Below are 27,843 nucleotides of genomic sequence, written 5' to 3'. Positions count from 1 at the left end.
AGTAAATTTGCATTAACAGAAGCAATTTCACCTTTTTCAATCTTGTTAGATGGTAACTGTCTTGTCTACTGGTGTACAAGATTGCTGTGTCTTTTGGGCTGATCCCTCCTGGTCTTTGAATCTAAACACCTCACTCTTGTTGCAGCAAGATGCCTTATACATCCAATATACCAGAATTATTCTATACATGAACTGTAAGACCACCACTGCCTAAATAAATTTCTTCAACTGTGTGCTGATAACATTTCAAACATGAACCGAAAAAAAAGAAAATTGTTTTGTTTTGATGCTGTTGGAAAGAAGCACTTAATGAGCCAATGCAGAGACTAACAGCAGGAGTCTGTAAGTGGAAGGAATATTGCATAACTGGAGACTTGAAATGAGATTTAATGCTCAACAGAAATGCATCATTAAGGCTAAATGTAAGCAATGTTTAGCCCTGATCACAAATGTGAAATGGAGAGAGAAATGCCTGCTATTATAAAAATGATTTTAGTATTCATGGAAATGATGGAAAATGTGAAAATTACTATTGTATATGAAGAAATACACAAGGAATAAAAATTAAGTAGGCTTGTATATTTGATTAATTGATGCTATCCACTCAGTAATTCCTGCTGGTGCAGGATTTTCACTTTTGTAGGAAAATGTTGAACTTTCACTTCCCTTTCAAATTTTAAATTGTATGTAAAGGCTTGTCATACATTTCTGTTACGATTTTTAACCAATGCTGTACTATTTGGATTCCTTTCCTTTGCATAATTGCCTTTTTTTTTTCCTCATGACTGATTTAATACATGAACCTCTGAAACACAAACCACATGTGATGCACTTTCCAGTAGAACACTTTTAAATGTTGCTCTCACTCTTCCAATTTTTTGAGGAGCTGCCCAAAAATGGTGTTTGGCATTCCATATTAAAGCACCAATATATCATAGCTGGTATAGCGATTGTGACTTTGGAGATGCTAAGTCTTTTCTAGTGGCCCTCATCATTTGTGCCATCTGTCTGGGAAAGAAAATTATAACTGTGCCAGCAATTGCCTAAGCTTTTCTGACTTACCTATATTTAAATCATTACAAACACAAATAGAGACAGAAACAAACTTGGTCTAGTTAAAAAGAAATTATGACACTTGGAATTAGGAGGTCAGTTAAGTTGAACTCTATACTTGGTTCACTTTGGATCTAGAAGAAGGGTTTGTGACCTTGCAGTAATTAACCCAGTGGATGCTGTGATATGGGGATATGGAATGTGTCTGTGCTGGCTACTAAACCTGTTCAGCATGGGACATTTTAATTAGAGCTAAGCCTTGCAGGCTAATGATAATGTTGATGGAAATATCAGCATAAAACCTGAGAAACAGATTGTGTGGTCTAGTTCAGGATGTACAAATGTGATAGGAAGAAACTGAGGCTTCCTGAGAATCATGTTGAATTCATTCTTTTGTCAGGCTGAACGAAATCTGTGGGGCTGCAGATTGAGAACTCCAACCTGAGCTTTGTACGACTTTAATTAGCAAAGCCATACCTTTCTTCTATAGACACTGAGAAAATGAAAATAACAAGTAGCTTTTCTGAAAAGGACAAGTCAGTGGGAGATGTTTTTTCACTCACATTATATCCTTGTTTAGCAGCTATTGCATCTTTCCTTGTGTGGGCTGTTTAACTTGTCACTGCTAAAAATAGGCACGCTGACTGTCCCCAGCTGATAGAACACAACATGCAGCAAGCACATGAAGCCCAAGGGAAGTCAGTTAAGATACACCAAATGAAATAGTTGATTACTCATAATGTAAGTCTTTAACCACTCATGTGGCTGATTTTATTGATATGACCCTAAATAGACAAACAGCTCTGAACTTCATAAGCCTACTTCTGTTGTTCAAAGGAAATTGATGTTTTTGAGGCAGGGAAGATACAAATAAAGTAGAATGGTGTGGATGTTGAATGTGAGATATCAGGCAGGTAGCACAGTGTCTGTGTGAAACTAAGTCACATAACTTTCTTACACTGGCCTGAGAAAATGTGGCCTGAGAAATTGTGAGGAGGAACTCAGTCCTTGGAGAAGGAAAACAACCTTTGCAGGTGTTGTTTGTCTCCTTGTTATTTACTTGCAAGAAACAGTTGAGGGGTGTTGTTCCTAACTGTGCAATGATGGTGATATGTTGGTTTGGCGGCCAATGAAAGTTTTGCCTCTTCAGACCCTTTCGGAACTGTCTATATAAACGGATCTTGAAAAATAAAACAGGGTCTCTTTTGCAAGTACATTTGAGAATCTGTGTCATCACTGTCGGCGTTCCTAATACAGTGCGACAGAATGGTTTGGTAAATTTCCCAGTAAAAAAATCAAAAGATAAAATCTGTGAATTTTATTATGAATTTGTGCTTAAAACACTTCTGCAGCGGTTTTTAATTTAACATTCTAGAATCAATTTTTCATTACCACACCAACATTGAAAGTGAAGACATCTCTTCAAGAGATACGTGTTCATAAGAGATTTGTCTATACTTACAAGCTTTCAACTAATTAATTGATAGCTATTCTATGCTGTTAGTGACAGATTTTGTACAATCCAAAATTTAACATTTTGTGTTTTGAGCCCAGAAAAAAAAAAAAAAAAAAAATCCATTTTGTGCTGTGTTGTTTGGAATGGCTATTGCACATTCATGAGTAAGGAGCAGAATTTGAAATATTTCATTATTGTAGCTGTTTCTCTAAAATTATCTTGTAAAACATGCTGTCCTGAGATAGAAGAGCTAAAGCCCCATGACAGTGTCTCCTAGCAGTAAGGACTTATGACTAATTCAGCAGCATCAGCAACAATTAAGTGGTATTTCCTACAAAACTGCCCTCATTACGCTCTTCGACAGCTGCTTCTGTCCAGAATGTGTCATGCACTTCAAACAGCTGCTGAGAAGTCTGACCTGTTTAGGTCAGTGTATGACTTGGTCATATAAAAACACCATGCTGATAACAGAGATTAAATTCTACTAAATATATTCTTGGGCTAAATAAGCACTTACTGGGATATATAGCCCTAGTATCATTATGCTTTTGAGAAAATTCAGACTGATGATTCCAAAAACATCCAGGTTGGGCATTCCATTGATCACCATTGCTCAAAGACTGTTGAATGGCCCTCCTAGGCAGTTTTGTCACTAACCTGTAGGTGTAGATATCCAGAATCAGTTCTTCAGGCCCTTCATACAGATGTCCAAATGTCCAACACTGCATAAAAATGCTGTGTTTGAAAGCTTATCTATACACAAAATCTCTATTACTGCAATTGTTTTCATATCACTTGAAATGCAATGCCAGCTAAAAGCTGTTTTCAAGCTTCTGTGGCTTGTTTGCTGTACAGTTTATGCCAAGCTGATGGAAGTGCTTTTCTTCAGGTATTCACCATACTTCAGATTTTCCTAGAGTAGCTGGGCTCTTCAAGGTTGTGATTTTATTTTGTTTGTGTGCCAGTGAGACAGAAGACTGACATTCCCTCAGATGTATTTTGTACTTTGCAAGGTTTTTTTTTTGTTACTGGACATATAAGTGAGGAAACCTGTCAAGAAAAACTGAGAAAATAATGAAAATTGCATCTGGCATTATATATTTATATTAGCTCTTCCCTGAGTGCACTTTATGTGGTTCATGGGTAGGCCATTAGGTTCATGCTTTTTGTTTGACCACTAATTTCTTAAATGTATCCACTAATAGAGGTAGATGTGAACTTCTGTTATTACTGAGCTTGTTTTTGGTACAGGTTTTGGGTGATGCCTGCTTAGAAACTAAAACAGCATAGACAGGAAAATGCAGAATATTTAATAGGTGAAGAAGTAAAGCATACACGCCAAATACAGAGCTAATTGCCTAGCATTTTAATAACTACTAAGGTTAATTCTTGAGAAACTCACATTATCACTGTAATTTAACACATTTAAAAAATTTGATTGAAGAGCTAAAGATAAGCATAGTAACATGCATAATGATTTCACTAACAGCTAGATTGCTGTCAGTTATTTTGGTAATGAATTACATCATTGCAGCATTAAGCAAATGTCAAAAGATGTTTTTCTGTGAGAATCTTCTGGCTTTAGGTACCTTGGTTCTCCCTGGTAGAAGTGTTGCCATTCTTTATTACCTTGTTGCAACTTGGATGAAAACAATTGCAGACTGAAATAACAGTTACTGAGAACGAAACTGAGTGGTTTTCAGCACTGCACAGCTGCTCAGCAGAACTGGTAAGTCTATGTCTCAGTGTTCTTTGACTGCATGAATCAACACTCCTTTCCAAAATACAAGCCCTACCTCCCTCTATAGGCGTGATAAGGAAAACCAGACAAAGTCGATCTGCAGTTTAGCACATTTAGCTTGGATCATGTGTGTAATCTCATAAATGACTGAAAGTTATGGAGATGCATACAGAAAGCATTTATTTCACTGGCTTTGAGCACCAACATTCCAGATTAATGCTCTTAGTTAATTCTGCAAGTGTTTTGCTTTTTACATTGTCATTTATCTGGTTCCTCTAAGTCATGGCTCTGACAAAAAGTAATCTGGTGTATGGGGTGCATTCTCAGTGACAAACATCGCCAGAGCTTAGGCGCCCAGCAGCCACTGGCCCAGTCATATTTCTTTGTATTCTGATTACAGTGCGAGCCAGAAATACATCCAGATGCCAGCTCGTAACTGTCCATTTCGGGGATGCCTTTTGACCAAATCATTATCATATCCTTTCCTTTGTAAACCAAACTGTTTAATATTTTGTGTACAAGTATCTAAAGTAAGGGTGATAGGAGGATGCAGCCAGGCTCTGCTCACTGGTGCCAAGCAACAGGACAGGATGCAACGGGCAGAAACTGATGCTCAGAAGTTCCACCTGAACATGAAGAGTTTCATTAATGTGTAGGTGACTGAGCACTGGAGCAGATTGTCCAGAGAGGCTGTGGAGTCCGCCTGACTAGCAATATTCAGGAACCCTCTGGATGCAGCCCTGTAGAATGTGCCACGTGCCCTGGGATGGCCCTGCTTGAGCAGGGAGGTCCCACCAGATGACGCACTGTAGTCCCTTCCAACCCGACCCGCTCTGAGATTCTGTGATACGCATTAAGTGCATCTACAGGCAAAGGGCTGCCCTACGCCCCTCAGCGCGGCTGTGTCGTGCTGGCCCGGGTCACGCAGAGCCGGGCTCCGTCCCCGCGGGCCCGACTCCAGCCCGCCGGAGGGGCCGCCCCTCCCCTCCTTGCCCAGATTTAAGATGGCGGCGGCAGCGCCCGGTCACGTGCCGGCGGGCGGGGCGGCTCGCGCTCTTCTCTCTCGGTGGCGGCGCGCGCGGCAGGATGGAGCCGGCGGCACTGGAGCGCTTCCAGAGCCCGGGCAAGGGCAGCGGCCTCCGCTCCCGCCGGAGGGTGCGGCCCGGAGAGCTGCTCTACCGCGACGAGCCCTTCGCCTACGTCCCCAGCAAGGAGCAGCTGGGCAGCGTGTGCGAGCGCTGCCTGCGCAGGTACTGGCGGGGACGCTCCGCCACCGCCCGGGCAGCGCCGCCCCTTCCGCCGGGGCGGGGCCGCGCCGCGCCGTCCCTGCTGGGCCGGGGGCCGTGGCCCGGCGAGGAGCCGGCTGTGCTCGGCGGAGCGGCATGGGAAGGAGTACATACTGCGGAGAGGAGCCGGTTGTGCCGGGTTCCGCGGCTGTGCGCTGCCAGGGCTGAGCTGCGAGGCTTGCCGCTTCCTGCCGCTCTGTTTAACTGGGGGCTTTTTGTTTTAAACGGCTTTCTTACACGACATTTAAAGATGTCGCCTCTTCCCGGGCTCTTCCTGGGGAAGTTTCCCGGCTGGCAGGGGGCGGCAGTGCCAGCGTGGCTCGCTGCGGTGCGGCTGCTCCGCGGCTTTTTCTCGCCGGGCTGGCGGTGCTGGGAGGGTCCAGCTTCCGCTCAGGTCCTCCCGAGTCCGGCCGGGGCAGAAGGGAGCTGTGCCCTGGGCGTTCGCAGAGCTGAGGAGGCACCAGCCTTCATGAAATAGGCAGCGGGCGGTGGTTGGGTTTCGTGTCGCCTGCCCAGCTTTGTCCCGCTGAAGAGCACGTGGCTGTGAGACATGCCTTAAATGAGTTCCTGCCTTCCCCCCTCAAATCCTTACAAGTGGAAACGGACAGACACATAGCAACTTTCTGTGTTTGTTTAGAAGAAAACAAAGCTGATTTCTAACCTCGAGCGGCTTCCCGGAAAGCTGGATTGTGGTAGAGCTGTTACAGGAACATCTGTATATTAATACCTGAAACATACTGCTAGATAAGCCAAACCCGTCTTCTTCACCCCAAGACGTAAAGAGAGGAGAAAATTCGATACTGCTAGCTTTTCTTTTTTTAGGTTTTTGCTTTGGTTTGATTTTTGTTAGGGCTTTTTTTTTTTTTTTTTTTTTTAACGCGGGGGAAGGGGGTTATTTTGAAAATATTTGAAGTTTTGTTTGTTGAAACAGCCCAGGTGATTTGCTTCATCTCCTTTACAGGGCATCTCAACTTCTATTTAAAGATATGAGAATGTGGTTTTCATTTAATCAGAGAAAAAGCTGACAATGTGTTCCAGATGATGCTTGCATCTTACTTCAGCATATTGAAAAAAAAACCCAACCAAAGCAAAAACCCAACAAAAACTCCTCCAAAAAAACCCTCAAATAAACACCAATCTCGAAAGATTTTTAGCTGTTATACCTGTGAAGTCTGACTTGTGACATCAGAGTCCTTTGGGGTGATGACTGAATGTTTTCCACATGTAGTTGTGAGAAGCTGCAGACTTCAGAAGACAGGCTGAGTGCAGCAGCAGGTGGAATAAAAGCGAATCTGAGGTGCTTGGATGTAGACGTGTAACCAGGGCATGTTTTGTTGGGAGAAGTAATGGTATTACCGACTTGTTATATCACGAGAGGTTATTAATTTGTGGGTTTGTTGTTTTGTTTTTTTAATATAGTGATAGTTTTTGCAATTTCTATATAGTGATAGAAGTTAAATAAAAAAAAGTAAATAAGGAAATAAAAAATGTATTTCCACCAGTCAGTCTTCATTTTCAAAATATTCTGTGGCTAGACAGAATTTATAAAGCAAGACTGTCCAAGCTGACATGTATCTAATTAAAGGAGATATATACATCCATACAGAGATTTATTTTAAAAAAATATTTATTTATTTGTAATGTATAGAAATAGGGAAAATGGTGAAGTACTGATAAACTGTGATGTGAAATAGAACTTTTTCATAATTTTTGTTTTGATCTGGTTGAATCTGGTGTGTCATTTGTTCAAAGTGAGGTATCAGAAAAATGTTACTGCTCTCTTCCAGGACTACAGAAAAGTCACATTGTCCACTATTGTTCCTGTTTTTCACTCTGGACTTTAGGTGGCAGTACAGGAACACAAATTAAAAAAAAAAATAAAAATTTTTATTAACGTTGATTTAGTGTTTTAGCAGTCCTTTTGTATATGCAATTAGTGTTTGAGGCTTTACACTGATGTGTAATTTTATACGTGCTTTTGTCTCTTGGCTTGTAGTAGTGAGTGTTGTTTGATGTAGTTTTGGGCTGTAAGGGAAGTGCTGGGTGAGCCAGAGGATGGGTAGTGAAGTGCAGAGTATCTTCTTTCTGGACTGCCTGCTGAGAGGCAACTTGGTCTTGCTAGGATTTGGTGTCACAGGCTTGTAATGGTGCTGACTTACTCTATGACCTTGGCCAAGTTCCTACAGCAAGGGTCTCATGTACCAAAGCAGGGTAAGGCTGGTGTTGGGGCCAATTTTCTGCTCTGTTTTAGAAAGGAAAGCTCAGTATTTCTGCTTAGTCTTACCTCAATTAAAGTGAATATTATTGTGGATTTAAAGTGCTTAAGTATTTATATACAAGGTATAGAAATACATATAATAGCTGCACACATATATATATATATATATAGGTGTATATATATATATATATATATATATACACTTAATGCATCTAATGGTAGAAAGATTAACAACCCTTCCTTATCTTACTGGGCTGTTGGTATTGTTTTTATAGTGACAATAAATTTTTCAGTCATTGTTAGGTCTATGTTGTATGTAGAGCAGATGGCAGATTTTTGTCACGGTCTCCCCTTTTTTGATTTCTTCTTACTTCAAATACAACCCTGTATTCTCTAGTGAAGAGTTCATGTTGTTTTTTTATACAAGGCTGGGCTAAAATGCTCTGCTGTACATGGTTTAGTATGATAATGTAGCTGTTTGAATGGTATTCCGTTAGTAATTATAAAAAATACTGTCCTGAAATAGGATGCATAATAAAGATTTGCTCTGAAATAAAAATTTTGATAGAGCGTTTACAGTGTGTTTTTCTGTGGAAGCAGTGTCTTGGGAGAACATCGTGTATTGCATGATGGTCGGTTTTTTCAAGTGTATCTGTAGTGTGACAAAATTTGAATAGTCAGCATCTTTTCCCAACATTTTCCTGGGGAAAGCAACAGAAAAGACTTATTTTCTCTTACTAATTAAAAGGTTTCTTTATGGCTTTCTTCATGCTTTAATACCTCTTTAATGTTGGTCTGACTCTCAGATTTTGAATTGAAAGTATACCCAGCCCGTTATACATTGGGAAATGAATGTCAGTGGTATCTCTGGTGTTTATTTGCTTTTCACAAAACATTTCTGTGATGTCTTGTAGTTACAAGAATCCACTGCAAGAAAATTTAAGTCATAGTTGATACTTAGGAGGAAGCAAAAGAACTTTATAGAATCCAAGTCTCGAAAAAAGAGGTAACACCATCCTATTTCAAAATGCTATACCATTAATGCCTTTAAGGGAAATTAATAAAAAAGTAATGAATATATATAGACTATGTAGTAAAGGGCATTAGTGTTTCTTGTTTGGGCAAGGTCAGAGGTTCAGGCTCTGCAAGTGGGTTAAGAAGAAGTATGATTGTATTTTTGAATGACTGACGTGGTGCCAGAGCCGGCTAGCTCTCCCTCTGCCCTGCGTCGGGAGTGGGACACAGCTTGGCGGCAGGATGACCCGAGGTGCAGCTTAGAGCAAAGCTCTATGGCACTTTTGGCTGGTCAGGCGCAGTGTGGAGGCAGGAAAGAGGGGAGGCCTTTTGTATGGGTTTTGAAGATTGGTTTAATCTTCAAAGGATCCAGGGACAAAAAATGGACGTTGTACGCAATGCGACATCTTATGTACGGGGGAGGAGTAAGGGGAGGATACAGATCATGAACCAATAGGGAAGCTCTAGGGGAGGAGTTTAAGGCAGAGCTTACAATGCATAAATCAATGGGAAAGCTTGGGGGGCAGGAACAGTTAACAAAATCCAATGGAACGTCAAATACAATATGATTGACAGAGAAGATTCTAGAACAAAGGGTTGGTGCTAAGCAAGACTGACAGGGAGGGATCTGGATAAAGAGGTAGGGTCACAATGACTGACAGGGAAGGCACTGGAAAAAGGGGTTGGGGTACAATGATTGATGGCAGTAGGGAGGAGGGTACAACTTGGAAGAAACCAACATCAGAAGGGGAAAACAGAACAAACCATTTGTGCAACAAATCTCAAACTTATTAAAAACACACCACCACAAATGACTACAAGTTTTCTAAGCATATTTAGAAAGACAAACAACATTAAAGCTAGGAGTGGTGATAAGCTAGATGTGACAGCAAACATTATTGCAATATGGGAAATATAACCAAGCCTGAATAGTTGGGTAATTACGGGGTACTAAACACAGGCCAGTAATTGTGTGCTCCTTGCTTGATTTCACCTGACTTAAAAATAGCCAAATGGAAACACCTTTACATTCAGGACTGTGCATTCAGTCCCGTGTCTTCAGCATTGACACACTCTTAAATTGTCTGCATTATTATTATTATTATTACTACTGTAATGACAATAGTTATGACTGCTACTATTACAACACTGTTATTTCATCACCATGAAAGCTGGCATACCACTGTTAAAGTGTGGAGTGTCAAAGTTAGTGGCAGCCCCAAGGTACAAAAATACCATTAAGTTTTAACCATGGTATGCATATTTTAAGTAGAGAGAAGCAGGATTTGAAGTGGTTGTGATTGCGTGATCCTTCCTATCACTGTTACTGTGGCTTAGAGCTGTGTGGTTCTGCCTGAGGACAACTACTAAATAACTGTTCAAGTGTGCCCCTTTCACATTGCAGCAGGGAGGTCAAGAAGGGAGAGGAGCTCATTATTTTGGCTCTTTAGCAATGGAAGTTTCTCCATGAAGGTTGTCATTTGCCAATAAAGCTAGGATGCTTTCTTAAAAAAGAGAGTGTCTCTTTTGACACAGCGTCCGAGTTCTGCTACTTCTAGCTTTGCTGGAGGATTAGGTACAAGCTAATGGATGCTCTTTTGTTATGTGATGTTTAGCATATATGAGACTTCCAGTAATGCACAAGGCTATAAAATCTACTGCCTCCTTATTTATATCTAAAAACTACTTCTGTTGCTTGTTAATACAGAAATAGCTTTAAATTTAGGCTAATTTGTTGAAAACATCCTGTTTCGTTGCTCTAAGTGTTCCTAGTATATATATATATATTGTTCTACAGGAATTCTAAAGTGGGGAAAATTAATATTTGATGATACATTCTTTGTCTTTTAACTTTCCATCGAAAAAGATAGTTAAGTACTATAGTTCTTTAGATATAAAACAATATCTATGTTTTATTGTTTGCTTGTATAAAAAGGTATTTTGTTTTTTTTCCCCTCCTGTAGACTATTGTATTTCCATGGTTGTTTATAAAATGGATCAACAGTGTTTTTAAAATTCCTTAAACATATGTAAGAACATTATTAGACTTGCCACATAAATGAATAAAGTTGGTCACCATGACTTGGAGCCATGTCAATAAGGTTTTTAAAATGAGAGATGTATGGTATGTTTGGTATCCCTTCAGTGCCAGTCAAAATTCTAGACAGAGTTCCAGTAGTTTTCAAGATGCATAACTTCTTATGGAGTAGAGGAATATAAAAAAAAAATCTTATTAACCACAGTGTGACTATGAGGAGCAGGAATGTTTTTGTGCTTCCAGGATAGGATAATCCTGGGAATAACATGCTATAATTTGATGGAGCATCCTGACAGGAGTGAAATTGCAGCACTGACTCTTGATGTACCTGAAGTGTGAAGTAAGAGCAAAGCAGGTCAAACAAAATTGTATTTGAGACAGAAGCTATACAAAGTATCATAATTTCAGGTTCTGTGTAAATTTCTGAGAATGTTTCTGAAGACCTGAGAAATTGAACACCATGATCACCACCAGTAACATTTCTCTCTGTAGCTGAATGACAGCCTAAAAAGAGGTGGCGCTTTCCTTAGAAGAGACTCTTCGTCCTCCATCTCAACTTACTCCCATAGTGTTGAAGCAACTTTCTGAAAAGCAGTATAGAAATGCTTTTTTCTCTGCCCTCGTGCCAGCTGCAGCCGTAGAAGTGGTTTTCAGACTGCTGTCCCATGCTACCAGGAAAATCTTCTGCAAGAGAGAGGGAAGACATAGACTGTGCTTTCCTGCAGTGTCTTGTCCAGAGAAGGTCTGTAGCAGAAATTACTCTTGCAGTCTCCATCTCCCATTCCTTCTGTTTGGAGAAGAGGCTGGGAAGAAAGGTTGAAGTGGGGTGAAGAAAAAAGCTCTGGCATTCAGGATAGCATTCATAAGTTGTCCAGGGCTGCCTATTGATTTCGTTTACTTCCCTCACAGCACCCTTTTTAGTGTGGTCAGGAGTTTCATGTGTTACTGTTAGGATTATCTCTTGGTAGGTGTTTTTGACTGACTGTTTATTTATCCTGGGGGCTTGTTTTGAGCATGTAATTCAGGTTGGCTGTAAACTCTTCTTTCATTGCATAGTATTTTGGTCTTCAGTGCCTCCTCACTGCTTTGGTTAATCTGGTCTTGCTTTAGGTAATGTATGGGTCACTGTTAATGTCCTTCTCCCCTTCATTCCCTTCCTTGTGGTCTTGAAACTGTTGTTCATGTCTGTTACTGCTGCCAACCTGGCTCTGCTCCTGTTAATAATAGGAAAAAGAGAAAAGGGAGAGGCATTGTTAAAAATAAATTCTCCCAGGTCAAGAGTTTTGATTGCCATGCCTGTCACTTATGGAAAATGAAAATTTTAGACATCCTTTAAAGGGCCCTAAAGCTATTAGCATGTTGGGGTTTTGTGTATACAATTTTCATGCATATCCTGCTCTGTAATTTAAAAAGTATTATATAAAAATTGTTGTCCTGTCAAGCTGTGACTGACCATTTAAGTTGTAGTCGTCCTGTAGATTTTACTCAATTTAAGTTTTACTGTGTATCTGCAATCCACACCTGATAGTATATTTATTTTCTGCATGGAGCAGTCCCTAATATTAATGTTTTAAAATATTAATATGCTCTGTATAAATACTCTTTGCTTGTGGTTATTGATAAAATGATGAAAGTTTATGATTTAAGTTTGTGGATTGGATTGTCTTTAGTATGCATTTCCTTAGGTTGAACAGTAATTGTGCAAGTACAAAATTATAATCAGCACTAGAAGGGAAAATATGGGTGATTAAAATATGGTAACCTCTAGCTAATGTATCAGCACAATTAGTTCCAAATATTTCCTAAAGAAAGGTTTTAATTATGTGTAAGTTGCTCAAAGTTTTGTACTGCATTAGGAACTGTTACTGATACTTTGTGCATGATTATTGAAATTAATTAATTATTAGTGGTTACTTCCACTGTGGCTGTCCTCAAAAACCACTCTGTGCCGTTCCCTGTATGGTATATGGAATGATGCTGTTTTCCCTTGAAGAATCTTGTCTTCAGAACCAGTTGCAACAGTTGTTTTGAATTATCCAAAATTAGATGGGAGAGGCTGCAAGACTTTTCTGCATGTCTCTCTGCCCCAGCCATCCATGTTTTGAAGTGGGTTATGGATTTGCATGACAACTTAGCCTGATGTGCTGGCTAGGAGCTGCTGAAAGTCCTGGCGTTCTTACTGGCTCTCCTGAGTCCTTGGTCTCTTTCCTGCATACACCTTCTGCTTCTCATTTGGCACTTTGCTGCTCGTATGACCTATGCTACACTAGTGCAGAGAAATAAAAGAAAAGATACTCTGGCAGAAAAGATACTCTACCAAAATAGAAAAGTCTTAGTGCCCTTGAATGAGCTTGTTGCTGGGGGAACAGAGCTGAAGTGGCCATTGGATGGGAGTCAAGGTCTGATGGTCAGGGCTGTGCTGTCTGGTAGTAGCTGGCCTTTAGTCTGCTGTAGCTGGAGATGAAACTCTAAGAAGGACAGTTAGAGGAATTTCTGAGCTCTTATGGATGTCTTTAGGAGAAGCAGGGCTTTCAGGTGTGCAGGATTGACTGGCTTGTTATTTTTGACGACAGTTTTTTCTTGTCGTCCAGCCTAGTCCTGGACTGTGAGACCCCACCCTCATTTCTTTACCAAGGCATGTTTCAGTCATATTTTCCTTCCTCAGAAGCATATCCTAGCTTCACTATAGCAGAAGAAACACTGCAGACATTTGCACTTGTTCCTTACTACAAAGAAAATATTTTTCTTTGGCTGAAGTCTTGGTTCTGTGGGAGTTTATCAACTTTTCTGACTTAATTTTTGAAAATGATTTTACTGATTTAGAGATCTGTGCTTATTTCCAGCAATCACAATTCTCACAGTGCCTCTGTGGCTGACTGGGAGTTTTTATTTGGAGGCCAAGTGAATGTTTTGAATCATTCCCAAGGGTGTCCTGATGACTGCAGGGTTGTTGTCAGGCAGCACAATTGGTTGAACACCAGTAGTTCCTATGCTAACTCAAGCTGCAATCCCCTATTCATGCAATATTTAGCTTTCCTGTTTATCATCATAACTGCTAGCTGCCTTCAGCTCAGGGCTTGCTTTGCTGTTAATTTCATTGTTCAAGTTTAAGTAAAATTAAAGACTGAGTATTAAGTATCTTCTTGGCTTCTGAGTTCCTCATCCTGCAGTCAATAGGTAGGAAACAGAATTTTGGCTTCACTCAGGGCAAGCTTGCCATGGCTGTTCATGTAGTGTTTGTGTGCTGCCTGTGCCATCAGGTTTAAGCATTCAAAGCAAAAAAAGCCATCAAGTGTATTGGGCACTACTTATGAGGGTGTGATTAGGAGTGGTTATAATCTCAGAATCACAGAAGATGTAGAAGTGCAGAAAAGGAGTAAAAGATCATCACTAAGTAAAAAGAGGAAATGAGTATGGTCTTCTGAGCTGTAAACCCCTTCTTACAATTCACCCAAATATGGCTTATTCATACAATGTAATGCAAATGTCTCATTCAACTGCTCACAGTGTGTACTGGTGACTTGAAAAGACAATTTTGGTGATGGCATTCTTGGTAGTGGGAAGGAGCATAGTAGAATAGGGAGAAAGAAGTTGAGATGTTTGGCGAAGCATGATCCTCGGGGAGAAGGGATTTGTCTCAGGAAGTACTGAGCATGAAATAAACTGTCTATGTTTCTTAGGGTAAAATATATGTTCAGTGTATTTTGTGTGTGAGAAATAAATTCCGCTTTGCAGATCATTGTGTTTGAAATCTTTATTGACTATTGTATGGGATGCGAAAGTTTATGCCAGACTAGTACACTACAGATTAATTTCCTTTGGAAAAAAAAGTTAAGATTTTTTTGATCAAACTCTGGATTCACATATTTTAAGCATTGAGTGAATGTTTGTGTGGGTTTGTACTTTGTGTAGCTCGCTTTGGTTTCTGTGGTGTATTGACTCCAAGTCCTCCAGCTGTTGAAAATATCTTAGTCCAGATTTCTGAAAAAGCAAAAACAGATTGAAAGATTTAAAATAAAAAATGAAGTGGGACAGAAAACCACTTCAGAGATTTATGATCATAAGCATCTATGTTGGTTTAGCAAATGAGACTGGCTATTCAGCTATTTATGAATTTTATCCACTTGTCATATTAAAGCAGTTGTAGTTGTTGATATTCCTTCATAACAGATGGAATAGCCATGGAAACAATTTCTTGAAATACTGTATGAAACTCAACATGTGATGATTGATTTATCTGAAGGCTTTGCCCTAGGAAAAAGAGGTTATGCAGTAATCCACACAAGATATGTATAATATCAGGTATAAAACTGATATAGCAATAACATGTATTTTATCATCAGTAAGATCCTTTACAGTATTATGTTGGGTCTTTTTGTTTGTTTTAGTTTTGTTCCACAAAATAAGCGCATCACACTTACGTAAGTACTTCTTACTATAAAATGTCCCTTTCTGTGCCCAAGAAGGTAGATGAATTGTGCTGATGAACACTAAAAAGAATGACAGGTGTAAAAATAGCAGAAAAGTTATAGAGGCTCTTAGCAACCCAGTTGCTGAAAGAAGTTATTCTTGCCACTTCCAGTGGATACCTTGTGTTTTATTAGACATGTAGTCAGTGTATTGCTTATACGTGCCTTTTGCTGCCAATTAATAGTCTTTGTTTGCTTTGGCAGTAATTTTGATTGAATTGCACTGGCTGTTTTATGTGATTACTGCTTTGTTCTGTGTTCTGATAAGTCGTAACTACTTAAATTCAGTTTTTAATGAAATTCCTTAAGGAGTGCAGACTTGCTGAGCGTTGTATGCAAAAGAATGAGACCCTTCTAAAGACTTTGAAAATTTGGCTTGGGGTTGTTTTACTGGTTTCACCTTTCTACTGAAAAGTGTACTGAAAGGAGAATCCTGTTGCATGTATATAAAATATGACACAGGTTGGATTCATTAGTGCTGAGCTAATACCCCTTACTGAATTTAGGATAAAAAAAAAAAGAATGTGTGGAATTTGGTATGTGTGTGCCAAATTATATAGTCAACTAATTTTTCATTGATTAGGAATTTACTGGATTTTTCAAGATTTTATTTTGATGGTGTTTGTTTTATTTGGTATTTCAGGGAGCATTTACCACTTTTTGGTGCTGTTCACTGCATTTTTAGAAATTCCCTTTGCAATAATACACATCACATTATTTGTGTTCACAACCCACTTGTAAGGACTGGTTGTCATTTTTATCTTTTCTCCTCCATGGACAGTCTTTGAACACAGCTGGAGGGGTGGGGCAATAAAATCAAAGAGTGGATGTGCTCACCTCTTTTTTTAAATGTCTTGCTCATGTACAAAACTAAAGATATTGTCAGCTGATGTGTATATTTTAATGCATGTATGAGGAACATGACAGATGAAGGATAACCTTGTAGTTCAGATACATAATTGGAGGATTTGAGCCCTTCTTTCGTCTGTTAAATTTAAGGTTTTTCCTAGATTACCTGTTTGAGAAAGGCTTGAGGTTTATTGCATTCACCCATATATTTAGAAGTTGTTGATAGAGTGTAAAATAAAAATATTTAAATTATATGTTTGTATATCACCTTAAGGGCAATATTTGACCTTAACCCACTTGAAAAATCTTAAAATGTGATTATAGGCAGCAGAAAGCCTATCTGCTGTAAATTTAATAGTACCACTAGGAAACAATCCAACACCAACAGGTTTATATGTGTACTTGGAATTAACATCGCTTTTAAAAATTGGTAAAATGCATCCTAATTGTGCCAGAGCTGAAAGCTTTGCCATGCAAAACTTTATGGCCCGTGCAATTTGCTGGATGTTACAATTGTTCCTTTCAGTTTCAAAAGCTATGAAACTCACTTGTCCTTGGCAAAACAGAAGTGTTTGTATGGGAAAAAAAATGCAGCTTAACTGATACAATAGATGGAACAGTAAAGAGGCCAGTGGAATGGGAATTACAACAGACTAAAGAAAATGTCAGTGTGAAAAATTGTTTACTTGAAATGGACTCAGGAGACATAACTGCTTATAGGAGAAGGGTTATTAAATATTTCTGGGGAAAACTGCTCATAAGGGAAGAGCACGACAGTATTTTTAATTACTTGTCTGCTATGGATGATATTGTGGTGTAAATCAGTTACCAAATCAAAGAAAAAAACTAGCAGATGGAAGCTGAAGTTAACAATGTATTTATTTTATGGTATGAAAAGCTATGCAAAATGCTTTCCGATTTTTGTTTAAAAATCTCAGAGATATTTGGAAAGGTGAGACCTGAAGTCCTAGTTTTCCTTGGAAAGTTACATGGCTATGACTCATGGGGACCTTTAAAAAAATGACAAGGAGAATACAGGACTGGGAAGAGATTCATAATTTCTGTACAAGATTTGAATTTCCAGAAGTTGCAAAGCATCTTATGGAGAGGGTAAAAATGGTTTAAAGACAAGAGTTTTTTTTTAAATTGAAAAGATCTCTATGAACTTGTAGGCAAACTGGTGTAGAGGGAACTGAATTTTGAGCTGGGCAGTAGAAAGTTGTCTTTGTATTTGGTCACAAGGGCCGTGAGATGAAAGCACCGATGTGAGGCATGTAGCTGGAGAGCCTGGGACTGTTTGCACCATGACATCAGGGTGGTTTTGCTGCCTGGTGGCAGAAAATCACATAAAGTATCAAAGTCTATACCAATGAATGTGGACGTTACCTGCAATTCTGAATATCCTGTTTCAAAGTTGGTTTTAGCCTCTTATCTTGTTCCCGAGTGTCAGGGGGAGCTGAATTATTAAAGGACATATTTTGTCTTTGAACAAGTAGCTCTCAGCAATGGCAGTGTTTGGTGTGCACAGAATACATCCATGTTTGGCTTTCTGTTGTGGGGAACTGACATAGGGCTCTGGTCACTGCTGCAGCTTTCCTTCCCCTAATCTGCTTTAAGGCAGATAAAATAATTCACAGAACTCCCAAGTGCATTAGAAATTATTATGGAGCCAAAGATCTTGTCCGTAGAGATTCCCTTGGAAGTTGTGACTTTGGGAATATGTCTGTTCAGAACTATTGTGCTGTAGAATTATTAATTTTTAATTTTCATATCTTCTTTTTAACCTCCCCCCATGGAGTCTTACAGGCTGTATCTGTCAGTACACATACAATTTTATGACCCTTGTAGTTAGCGTTGCTTGTGAGGCACATATTTGGTACTTGTTCATGTAGGCCTTAATGTTAAAATTAATTTTCACTAAAAAGTACTTTACTAACAGCTGTTTGTTATTGATTGAAAGACTATGCTTACTTTTCTGCTTATAGCACATAAGGATTCAGAATCAGTTCTAAAACCTGCTTTTGTTGGAACATCTCCATGTTGGTCCATTTTACAGCTGGAAGGTAATGGCATTTTTAAATATTCGTTTTATTTTCCCAATACAAAGTCACCTGCACTGTGTGTTTGCCTCCCTTTTGTTGTAAATTCTTTGAGGCATGAAATAGCTTGCCATTTGTCTTTTATGCTCAGAAGTTAATGAATGGTTATCAGTTTACTGCAGATAATAACTTAGCTACGAACTGAAATGCATGCTTAAGCTTATTGTGCAGATTTTTTGCCTTAAGACAATGTTTAATCAGTGGCTGTAGGTTTAAGAATGTCATTCCAGGCTGTGCTTTCTCCAAGGACTACACAACAGAAACCTTCTCCTCCCCTGCCATCCTGCCCCATTCTGCAAGCAAAACTTTTCTCAGTTTTGAAATGCCTCCAATTTTACCACAAATTCATAGTGGCTTTTAGTAAAGCAGGTGTTTTGTCTTTATCTTGTGGTGAGTCCTTAGTATTCATTCTGACTGGTGAAAATGAATGACCTCCAGTTTTCCCTTGGCTTGTACCTATAAAATAAAGTCTGTCCTTGACATGTGTATCCCTTGTTCACTGCTGTTGGGGATATGAGTTCACAATAAGGAAGAATAAAATCTCTGTGGACTCACCCCTGCAGTTATCTCCTATTAGAATAAAGACTGAAAAAGGTTTTAATTTTATTCAGGTTGTATGACTCCTAGAATTGGTAATTTCCAAAAGTGCTTTTTTTTTTTTCCCAGTGTGTTTTCTTTTTATACTTATGCATACTTTTTATGCAACAAAAAAATCTGGATTACTTTAAATTGGGAGAATTATGTTCTCTTAAACTTACCTCATAGATGAAATAAAAAATAATGTTTGAACAGTCTTTAACAAATTTAGTTCTTATTTTTGCAAAGTTATTTCCCAATCAATTTTGGATTAACTTAATTACAAAAATCCATTCATTCCTTCTTCTTGATCTTTATTTTAATGTTACCGAGGTTATATTTAGCAAATAAATATGGTGTGCGTTTGAGGAAGCAAGTTTCTTTTAAAGCAGTGCAGTTACTGCTGGCACTCTGTGCAAGGTAATATGATGGTGGTAGGCCATCAAATAGACCTGTTACTTAACGGGATTTGCCACAAAGCTTTGTATAGTATTGGTTTCAATATCAGGCTTATGGAGGAACCCTTCAAATAAAAGTTATATCTTTTCCTATTTTAAAAATGTCATAGCAGTTACTGGAAAAACATTTAAAACATTTGAACTCTCTTCTTGCTTTGTACTAGTTTTTCATCTTTTGCATAATTGTGTGTTGACAAAGCCTCATTGACAGAAAACTGTCTCTGAAATGGCTACAGCATAACCACTGTACGTTGCTGTGACTGTAGCTCCGGTAGAACTGTCCAGGAGGAGCAATGTTTTCCAATTACTCAATCTAGTTCCTTATCCTGTTTCAGCAGTGGGCTTGGAAGCAAATGTCCCTTCTCCTCAAGCTGAAAGACTGTAAAACTGCTTAATTATGCCGCGGGGTTGGGGAATGTCAGTGCAGCTGCTGCCCTTGTGCTTTGCTCTAAACCCCCCAAAGTGGTATTTAGGTCGTGCTGTGATAGGTGCTGCTGGGTGTGGAGGTCAGGTGCTCCACCTTGTTTCTGGATTAACTGCTCCAAGCAGAGCCCGGCCCTGTCTTCAGGAACTGTGGTTTGCTTTCACCACTTGAATTCAGCTGTTGGGGTTTCACCAGTGACCAAGGCCCTCTGTGGCGCATGTTTTTTGGGGGGCCTCCATAGCCAAACTGTTTCCAAAGGGAGGGCAGATGTGTCCTGGTTCGTTGTGTAAACAAAGCTGTTTCACAATAAGACGAGAAGCCATTTCTGGTGAACACAGGTTGTCACAGCCCAGGGAATTAACATTCAAGAGGATCGATATAGTTTGAAGACATGAATGGACATGATTGGGACTTCAAAATATGCCTGGAGAAAGCCTAATTTACAATAACCTTAATTGCAGAATAAAACCTCTAGCCTAAACCAACAAATATCCAGAATTAAATTGCTTTTCTATGTCATACAAAAGCACTATTCTGTTTTGCTTTTGGTTTTTTAACCTAATAGACAATTTTAAGTTGCATTTGACTAACATTCTTCCTAAGCTCACTTTAAATACTCAACATTTAAAAAGCTAATTTGTCTAAAAAGTCTTAGTAGTGTGATTAAGTTTTTTAATTGCATTCTCATTTTCAGTGAAAATATGATCATTAAAAAAATTGGTACCAGACACAGAAACAGAATTTAGTTAGGCTGTGAGACTTAGACAACTTCATCTTTCTTGGCAGATGTTGAATTTCTCTGTGTATATAAGTTTAAAATTAAAAAAAAACCCAAAAAAAACGAAAAGAAAAAAGAGAGAAGTTATAAGTGACGCTTGTCTTCCTACATGGAAAGTGGCCAGCAGCAAGAAAAGCAAGTGAAACCCACCAAAATGTTACTGCCGTTTCATGATACTTTGGTTTTGTTTTCTGGGTGGCCAAACACACTTGAGTGTCTCTTTCCAGCAGAATAGGAGCTGGTGTTCTTCAACACTAATTTTGGTTGATGCTTTCCATGTGCTTCAGCTAATCTGAAGTTTGAAATTATGCTCGATTTTAAAGACATTTTTGCAGCTGCAGTCAGATTTCTCAGCAAGAATTAGGTTTGTAGCTTTCTATTCTCTGTGAACACAAGGTCTGACCATAGGAGGTATTTAGTTGTGTCCTCCCCTGTTGAAGGGATTAGACACTGGACATAAGGTGCAGAGATGACAGTACCTTAATGAGGTACACTAAGATGACAGTAAGTAAGGTAACAGGAGATGGTTTATCTTGTAGGATTGAGCCATTTCACTTCCTTTCTGACCTAAACAGTATTTGAACTCAAGTTTCAGGAAATGAATGCTTACTCTTGCCATTTCATTTCTATAAGAAGCTGCAATGAATTGGAAAATTATACTTCAGGAGTACATGAGAACTCAGAACATCTGTTACAGTACTAGTGAAACGTGCATTTCAGATGCCTGGCACAAGAAAAATAAATCCTTTAGATCTCTATATATTTTGGAGTTGCTTTTTTATTTAACCCCTTCAACATTTTTCTTATCCCGCTTAAATTCTTCCCCTCTTATTTGCAAAAGACCTAAAAGTAAGCCTGCAGCATTTTTCAGGACTATAGTATCTTTAAACAGTTAATTTGCTAAAGTTACTTTTGATTAAAACTTGGACTGTGGATTTAGATTTTGCTTAGAAAATCAAGTTCGAATTTTAAAGCCGGATTTACGTACAGGAAGATCTCTTTGTTAGGGTTTTTTTCCTTCTGCTTTTGTGAACTAATCTGTATAACATTTTTGATAGAAAATGTGGATCCTTTTTGCTACCAAAAGATATTAGACAGTTTCTCTGAACGATGGTATATTAAATATCTTAATGCTGAGAATTTTTCAGTATTACAAGAGATGATTTATATCTTCAGATGTGCCCTGGTTTTTGTCATTTCTAATGGCGAGTGAAGATTTACATAAATTGTCTTTGTTTCTATTGATGCAGTTGTACTTAAGTATCTTTGTTTCTTCCTCATGCTTGATCCCATCTATGACATTGCACGGCTGATATTGTTCTGGAGGTTAGCTCTGCAGGATTACTCAAAAACCCAGCCCCACTGGGAAAACAGAAGAACTTTCAAAGCAGAAAGATGAGGAGGGTTGCAATCACACTGGTCATATATGATGGGGTCAGTTCCTTGTGCTCAGATACACTGGTTTTAATCTGCAGCTTCTCCCCTAGATGCAATCATAGCCTCAATGCTCATGGTTATCTTTCTGATGAATGAGGAAGCATGGTCAACACTTAAATTAAAAATTATCTTCCAATGATAGATCTGTTTTACTGGGAATAGTTTTGCAGAATGTGAACAATGACTAAGAATCACTCTGTGACTAGAAGATGCTCAGTTATTGGGGTCTTAAAGCAGGAACCTCTTATGCTGAAGTGTTTAAAACTACTGTAGATGCTAGCTATTATGTCTGTACTTATGTGAGAAATAAATATTTCTTTGGTCTGGCTATTGGTGCTTGATGCATTTGTTAATTACTCTGCCAACTAAGAAATGAATTTGCTAATGGGAAACAAAAGGACTACAAAGAACTGGAAATATGAAGGATGAGTTAGGCTCTGAAAAAGCTGTGCAAATTCTACTTAAAACCCTTTCTGCTTTGGAATATATGATATAGGATATAAAATTTACATACTCTGTCACTATATGAAATAAAGAACAAGTAAATTGTGACTAGAAAAAAAACCTAAATTGTGGATTTTATTAAATAAAATTAGGTGGTATTATAATCTTGCATGTTCAGTTGTAACAGGCTGTGTGTACAAAATCTCTGTATATTAGGTGTGGTTGCTATGAATAAGGGAGTGTGTTTCATATGATTTGTCTCTATGTGATCACTTTGGTGATGATAAAATTTTCTGTGAAATTGTTTTGGTGTCTCAGAATTAATTTAAAGCATACGGAGTAGAGTGGAACAGTTATATGATCATGTGTGTGAGGAAAGATTGATTTGATAAAAGACTTTGCCAGCTGTTTTTCTTTCTGCTCACAGATCACATCTCTTATATGTGTATGGATTTTAAGGGAGCTGAATGTTACAGGAGTTTTGTCTTACCTTCTGCCAGAGTCGATTCAGTGCCAGTTTTAGTTAAAAGACGTTCTTTCTTCATGGTTGTCATATATACCAGAAAAAAACCAAGAAGTTAGTATGCCTTAGAGAAGGACATAACTTTTATTTAGCTTTAACTTTCAATTCAGAACTGTTTTCCTTAGACTAGTCTGCATCATGGAATAGCATCATGTATTCTTCAACTGTTCTGTGGTAACAAGAACTACTCAAACATCCTGTTTGAAAAAACAAATGATAAAAAAAATGTAACAATTCTGGTGAAGGACAGCTGTTGCTAACTAGTAAATTATGAGGGGTGGGGGGAGTGTTTTTCAGCTGTAATTGGTTACATTCTGGAAGTGTAGGGGAAACCTAGGTTAAAATAATGCAAGAGCAATGGTGTTTGTGAACAAAATGAAGTATGTCTTTAAAAGAGAATGTGCCTGGCCTCCTAAGGAAAGGTTTGTGGGGCTCAGGAGTACACAGAAGAGTAAGTACAAGAACTGAAAGCTGAGGGGAACCACATGGTGGGTACTGCTGCTGATGCCTTTCCATAGGATAGTTGAACTTGTTTTTTGATTATTGAGAGACTAGACCAATTTTAGTAAGCAATGGGATGTTACCTCATCTGGAGCTGTCATAATGTCCCCTCTTATATCATGCCTAGTGGCACCCCAAATTATGTGCTATTTAAGAAAAAACCCACCAAAACTTAACACAAAATAGAACCAAAAATGCAGAATACATTACTTATCTCCTGCTGTACTAAGCATCTATTTCCTGTGTCCTTTAAAGGTGCGCCTTAAAAATGCACAGACCTCTCTCCCCACCCCACTAATATCTTGATTGGAAGTAGCAGGATTGCAGTGTACCCTTCAGCCCTGTGCCATTCCACTATGCTGTGTTATTTCAGGATTGACAGGGGAAATCTTATTCTGCAGCTTGTCTTTCAGAACAGTATGAACATTGCATCAGTTCACTTCACTGATTTCGAGTTGCCTGTTATTGCATCCAGAAATGTTTGTGAATTAAAGTGGTTGATGAAGTAAAGGTAGATTCTTCATACCAAACCTTTGCCTCTGCAGCCCAGCTGGAGTATCCCAAACTTATAGGAAATTTCAGCAGACCTTCAAGAGTAACACTTGGAAAAAATGCATTGCAGCAGATTGTTGCAGAAATGGCAAAAAGGAAACGGTTGCAGGGAGGCCCAAGGAACCCTGTTTTGTTGTACTAAGTGTAGCTAAAGGACTGGGTATATGCATCATGGCTAGGACTTTGCAGCCTGGCAGTAACTGGTGGCCCAGGGGTAGGGTAAGATTGATGTCTCACTCATTCTATTGCCTGTTCCCATCAGGTGTGCAATGTGGTTAAAACCCTCAAGCTTTCCACTTTTATCCAGAAACTGTCTTGCTAATACTAAAAAAGAAACACAGCAAGCTGTGCTTTGTTTCTTGTTAATTAGTATATGAACATTGGAGTTTACTTCCTTTAGATGTTGGATCTGGGCTTCATCATATGCAAATTGTTCTGGGCCTGTTTGTTAAATTGTGTTTATTTTACAACTTCTTTAGCTGTTTCTGAGGTTGCATGGATCCCATTTTCCCAAGAGTCAGTTATGAATTTTGATGGTAATTTCTTACATGAATTTTTGTGGTAGTTCATGCATGTCTGATTTTAGATATACTAGAATTGTTATTTAAGCTGACGCTATGGTTGTCCTCTCCTACAGAACAATCCACATCAATGACAATAAATGCAAATTTATTCAAAGGTTAAGGGGAATACTGCAAGATGTGTTTATAGCTGCAAGTAATCTGTATTCATAGTCCATCACATGCAGTGTGTCTACTGCTCTGAATGATCAGAACGGTCCTATTAGAGGAAACAATTTTGATTTCTTCAAAAACCTGTGAGAAGTGGACTCTATTTCTTGCGTACCTGTTATGAATGAATAAGAGCTTCCTCAGGAGAAACCAGCAGGGTATTGTTTTGATAGGAGGTCAGCAATGAGGCTGTTGTTCACAGGCTGCCAGCAGTACGGCACTTAACCTGGATTTTGGGTGCTCTGCAGGGCACAAAGTAGTGACAAGTATCTGGACTATGGTTTCCAGTTACTCTTTGGTAAGGGATTTATGTGAGAAACAATAAAAAGTAAAGGTTGGGTTTCAAACTCTGTTACCTTTGTTGAGTTAGGTATTTGTTGGAAGTCTACTTCTGAGCAAAACCAGTAACTTTTAAATGCATAAATATAAATGTGCATTTTCAGATTTGTTCAAAATTCAGAATATTTTGGAAACTAATGAAAATGGTAAGAAATAAACTTTAGCTCTATACCTAAGGTATGGATCTTGAACCTGAAAACTGTATTGGTTTGATTCCAAAAGACAAAGGATGAAGTTGTTTTGGTAGAATAAAACTCAGATTTCAACTAGTGTAGAGTGACCAAAATTGCGTACTGTGCTAAGAATAATATTTATTTTGAAGTCCTAAATAGCCTTTTGTTGCTGTTAGGAGGTTTTCTTCTAATTGTTAATTTCTAGGGTTTTAATCCCTTGGATGCCAAGTTATTTGTCAGATGTTCACACAGTGATGCAGCCTCTATGGTGCTGATCACCAGGCTGGGTATCAGTGGCCCTTACAAAACTGTGTGGGGGCTGACAAGGTTTGGAGTCCCACAGGTATTCCCTGGTTTAGAAAGGGCAGCTTTAGTTTGCCAGAGAAAACTTTATATCCAAATACTAGAATTTCTTTCATTGTGCAACTGATATTTCAAATACTGTTATGTTAACTTGATATCTCAAGTACTGCATTAAAAAGACCAGACTTGAGACTGTCTGTGAAAAGTCATCTGTGATTACAAAATGAAGACATTTTCAAGCGTGTACTTCTAATAGTAGGAAAAAAAAAGATAATTCTGTTTCAAGTTAAGTACATTAATCCTGGGTAATATATTTAGTCTTGGACAATAGATTCAGATTAAGTATTCCTATTAATTTCTTTCATTAAGAAAAATGTCTTAGTGAGAACATAATGATTGACTTTGATGTGGTCATTCTTCCACTGAAACAGGATTTTTTTTTATTAAAAAGATTTAAACTTGTAATCAGTCTTTAGAGTATGGAAAGTACAATAGTGACTACAAATGAGAAATTTTGACAGACTTTCTAGATACGCCACAACTGCTGCCATCATTATGTTGTCTCTGCCAAGTAAATGGATAAAATTCCAAGATTCATAGGCAGTCTGAAGTATTTATATATTTTTTATAGATTGTAATGTTTGTCATATGCAATAACACTGTGTAGTTTTTGTCATATAGCTTTAGTATATTTTTAGGAGGTGTATTATTTATTTTGATGCAAGTAGTAAGTTTTGCATGGATATTAAATACATTGTGTGACAGAGGCTTGTTAACAGTATATTATATAAGTGCAATTAATAAATATTCTCCATGAGGCAAATCTAAAATCAGACTCAAAGTTGTACTTTTTGTTTGTTTTTAATTTATGGCAGATATTTGTTGCAGGTATTTTTTTTAAGAGTGGTCTATTCATGACACTTAAAAGAATTTGAAGATATGCGAATACTCAAGTTTTTTTTCTGCTGTTACTGTTTTGATCTTACTCCCAATTGGTCTCAATAACTGTACCTTACATGAATTGAAATTCATGCCAGTGTAGGGGCTTTAATAAATACTTCCTTACTTAGGGCCTTCTTACTTTTATTTAGACTTTGAAAGTTTTTTTTTTTTCCCTAGGTATTTTTCTTGTTAGATATGGCTTGCTTTGTTAATTAAATTTACAGAAGGAAATACAATGACATCGTGTGAAGGCAGATTCCATCAGGCTCAGGGTGGGTTAAGCCTCTCTGCTCAGGGTTTTGTAGAGATGTTAGACACAAAATTTGAAATAGCTGAGATGGAGCATTAAGTGGAGAAGTTTGCCTGGAGGGATGTGTGTGCTTTAGTTTGAGGAGGTGGCACAGCATGCTGGCCAACAGTGTAATGGACCATGTGTGCTGAAGTTAGCTGGGATGGAGGGGTGAGATGTGAGCACGTGCACAGATCACTTTTCATGAGAGAGGGCAAAGGTAGAAGAGGTTGTTGTGCAAAAAGGTATTTCAAGAAGAGCTCTTTCTATATGTAGCACTTTCAGCTGGTAACCATGTACCCCTAGCTGAGGAATGGTTACCAGCTGATCTGGTCATATCCGAGATTTTTTTTTTGGCATTTAAACACCCTTCATGCCACTGGAGGAAGACAAAATATTGAATTCTTTGGAGGGGTAGGCTCATGGTCACATAAGTACTGCACATTTTGGCTACACAACTGTAAGATTTATTCTGAAAGAAAAACTTGCTGTAGATATGTGGCTTTCTGACAACCAGTAGTCATTTATCTGGATTTAACGTTTCCTGTCTTTAGTCCAAATTTTAGATCAATTTGATTTATACAGACATGTTCTGGATTCATGAAGCTAAGTGAAACAAGCCTGATTGAGAGATGCATTTTGGCTTTTAATAGTCAGGATGATGGCAGTAAAAATAATTACACGGTTAAGGAGCTGTGTGGATTTTTCCATAATCTCAGGGAGATACTGGTTGCTTTCTGGTTAAAATTAGGATGTAGCCAATGTATTTAATGGAAGGATTAATCCATTTAAAAAAAAAAACACAGCAGAGGGGTTCTGCTGTTAGGATAGATAGAAGTTGGCCTATGCAAGGCTCTGATCTCAGTATCAGTTCTGCTGTATTTGCAGGTTTTCTAATCTCTGCATTGTAGGTACATAGTTCCTGTGTTTGGGACTGTTCAAATCCTTCCCTGCACTTTCTACATTGGCAGTTTAACTCTTCCAGAGCTTCTGTGTTGGTATCTAGTTCAAGTGTTCAAAGTATCTTACTCTGTGAAATCTGACTATCTTTGCAAGGCTTCAAATTGCTTCCAAAGTGTATTTAAACTTGCAGTGGTGAAATGTTTTTGGTTTTGATGTTGTCTGCTTATCTCTTGCATTTTGTGTTATA

General features: G+C 38.5%; 1 protein-coding gene across 2 annotated transcripts in view; it reads left to right on the top strand.

Annotated features, from left to right (window-relative positions):
* Positions 1 to 5,321: 5,321 nt before the first annotated feature.
* The window catches only part of SMYD3 (SET and MYND domain containing 3), a 400,426-nt gene continuing 377,904 nt past the window's right edge, over positions 5,322 to 27,843 (top strand). The window contains exon 1 of one of the 2 annotated variants that reach the window (XM_005526874.3): positions 5,322 to 5,500. In XM_005526874.3, the coding sequence (XP_005526931.1) occupies positions 5,337 to 5,500 (164 nt within the window). In that variant the 5' untranslated portion in view covers positions 5,322 to 5,336. Of the gene's footprint in view, positions 5,501 to 23,251; positions 23,315 to 27,843 lie in introns of those variants that run through there. The other variant, XM_088052979.1, reaches the window with a different exon arrangement.

This window comes from Pseudopodoces humilis, chromosome 3, assembly GCF_049639895.1.
Source record: "Pseudopodoces humilis isolate 2021_Gansu_Grassland_sample_001 chromosome 3, ASM4963989v1, whole genome shotgun sequence".
NCBI lineage: Eukaryota > Metazoa > Chordata > Aves > Passeriformes > Paridae > Pseudopodoces > Pseudopodoces humilis.
The sequence above is the reverse complement of the archived record's forward strand: the minus strand, read 5'-3'. Positions and strand labels throughout refer to the sequence as shown.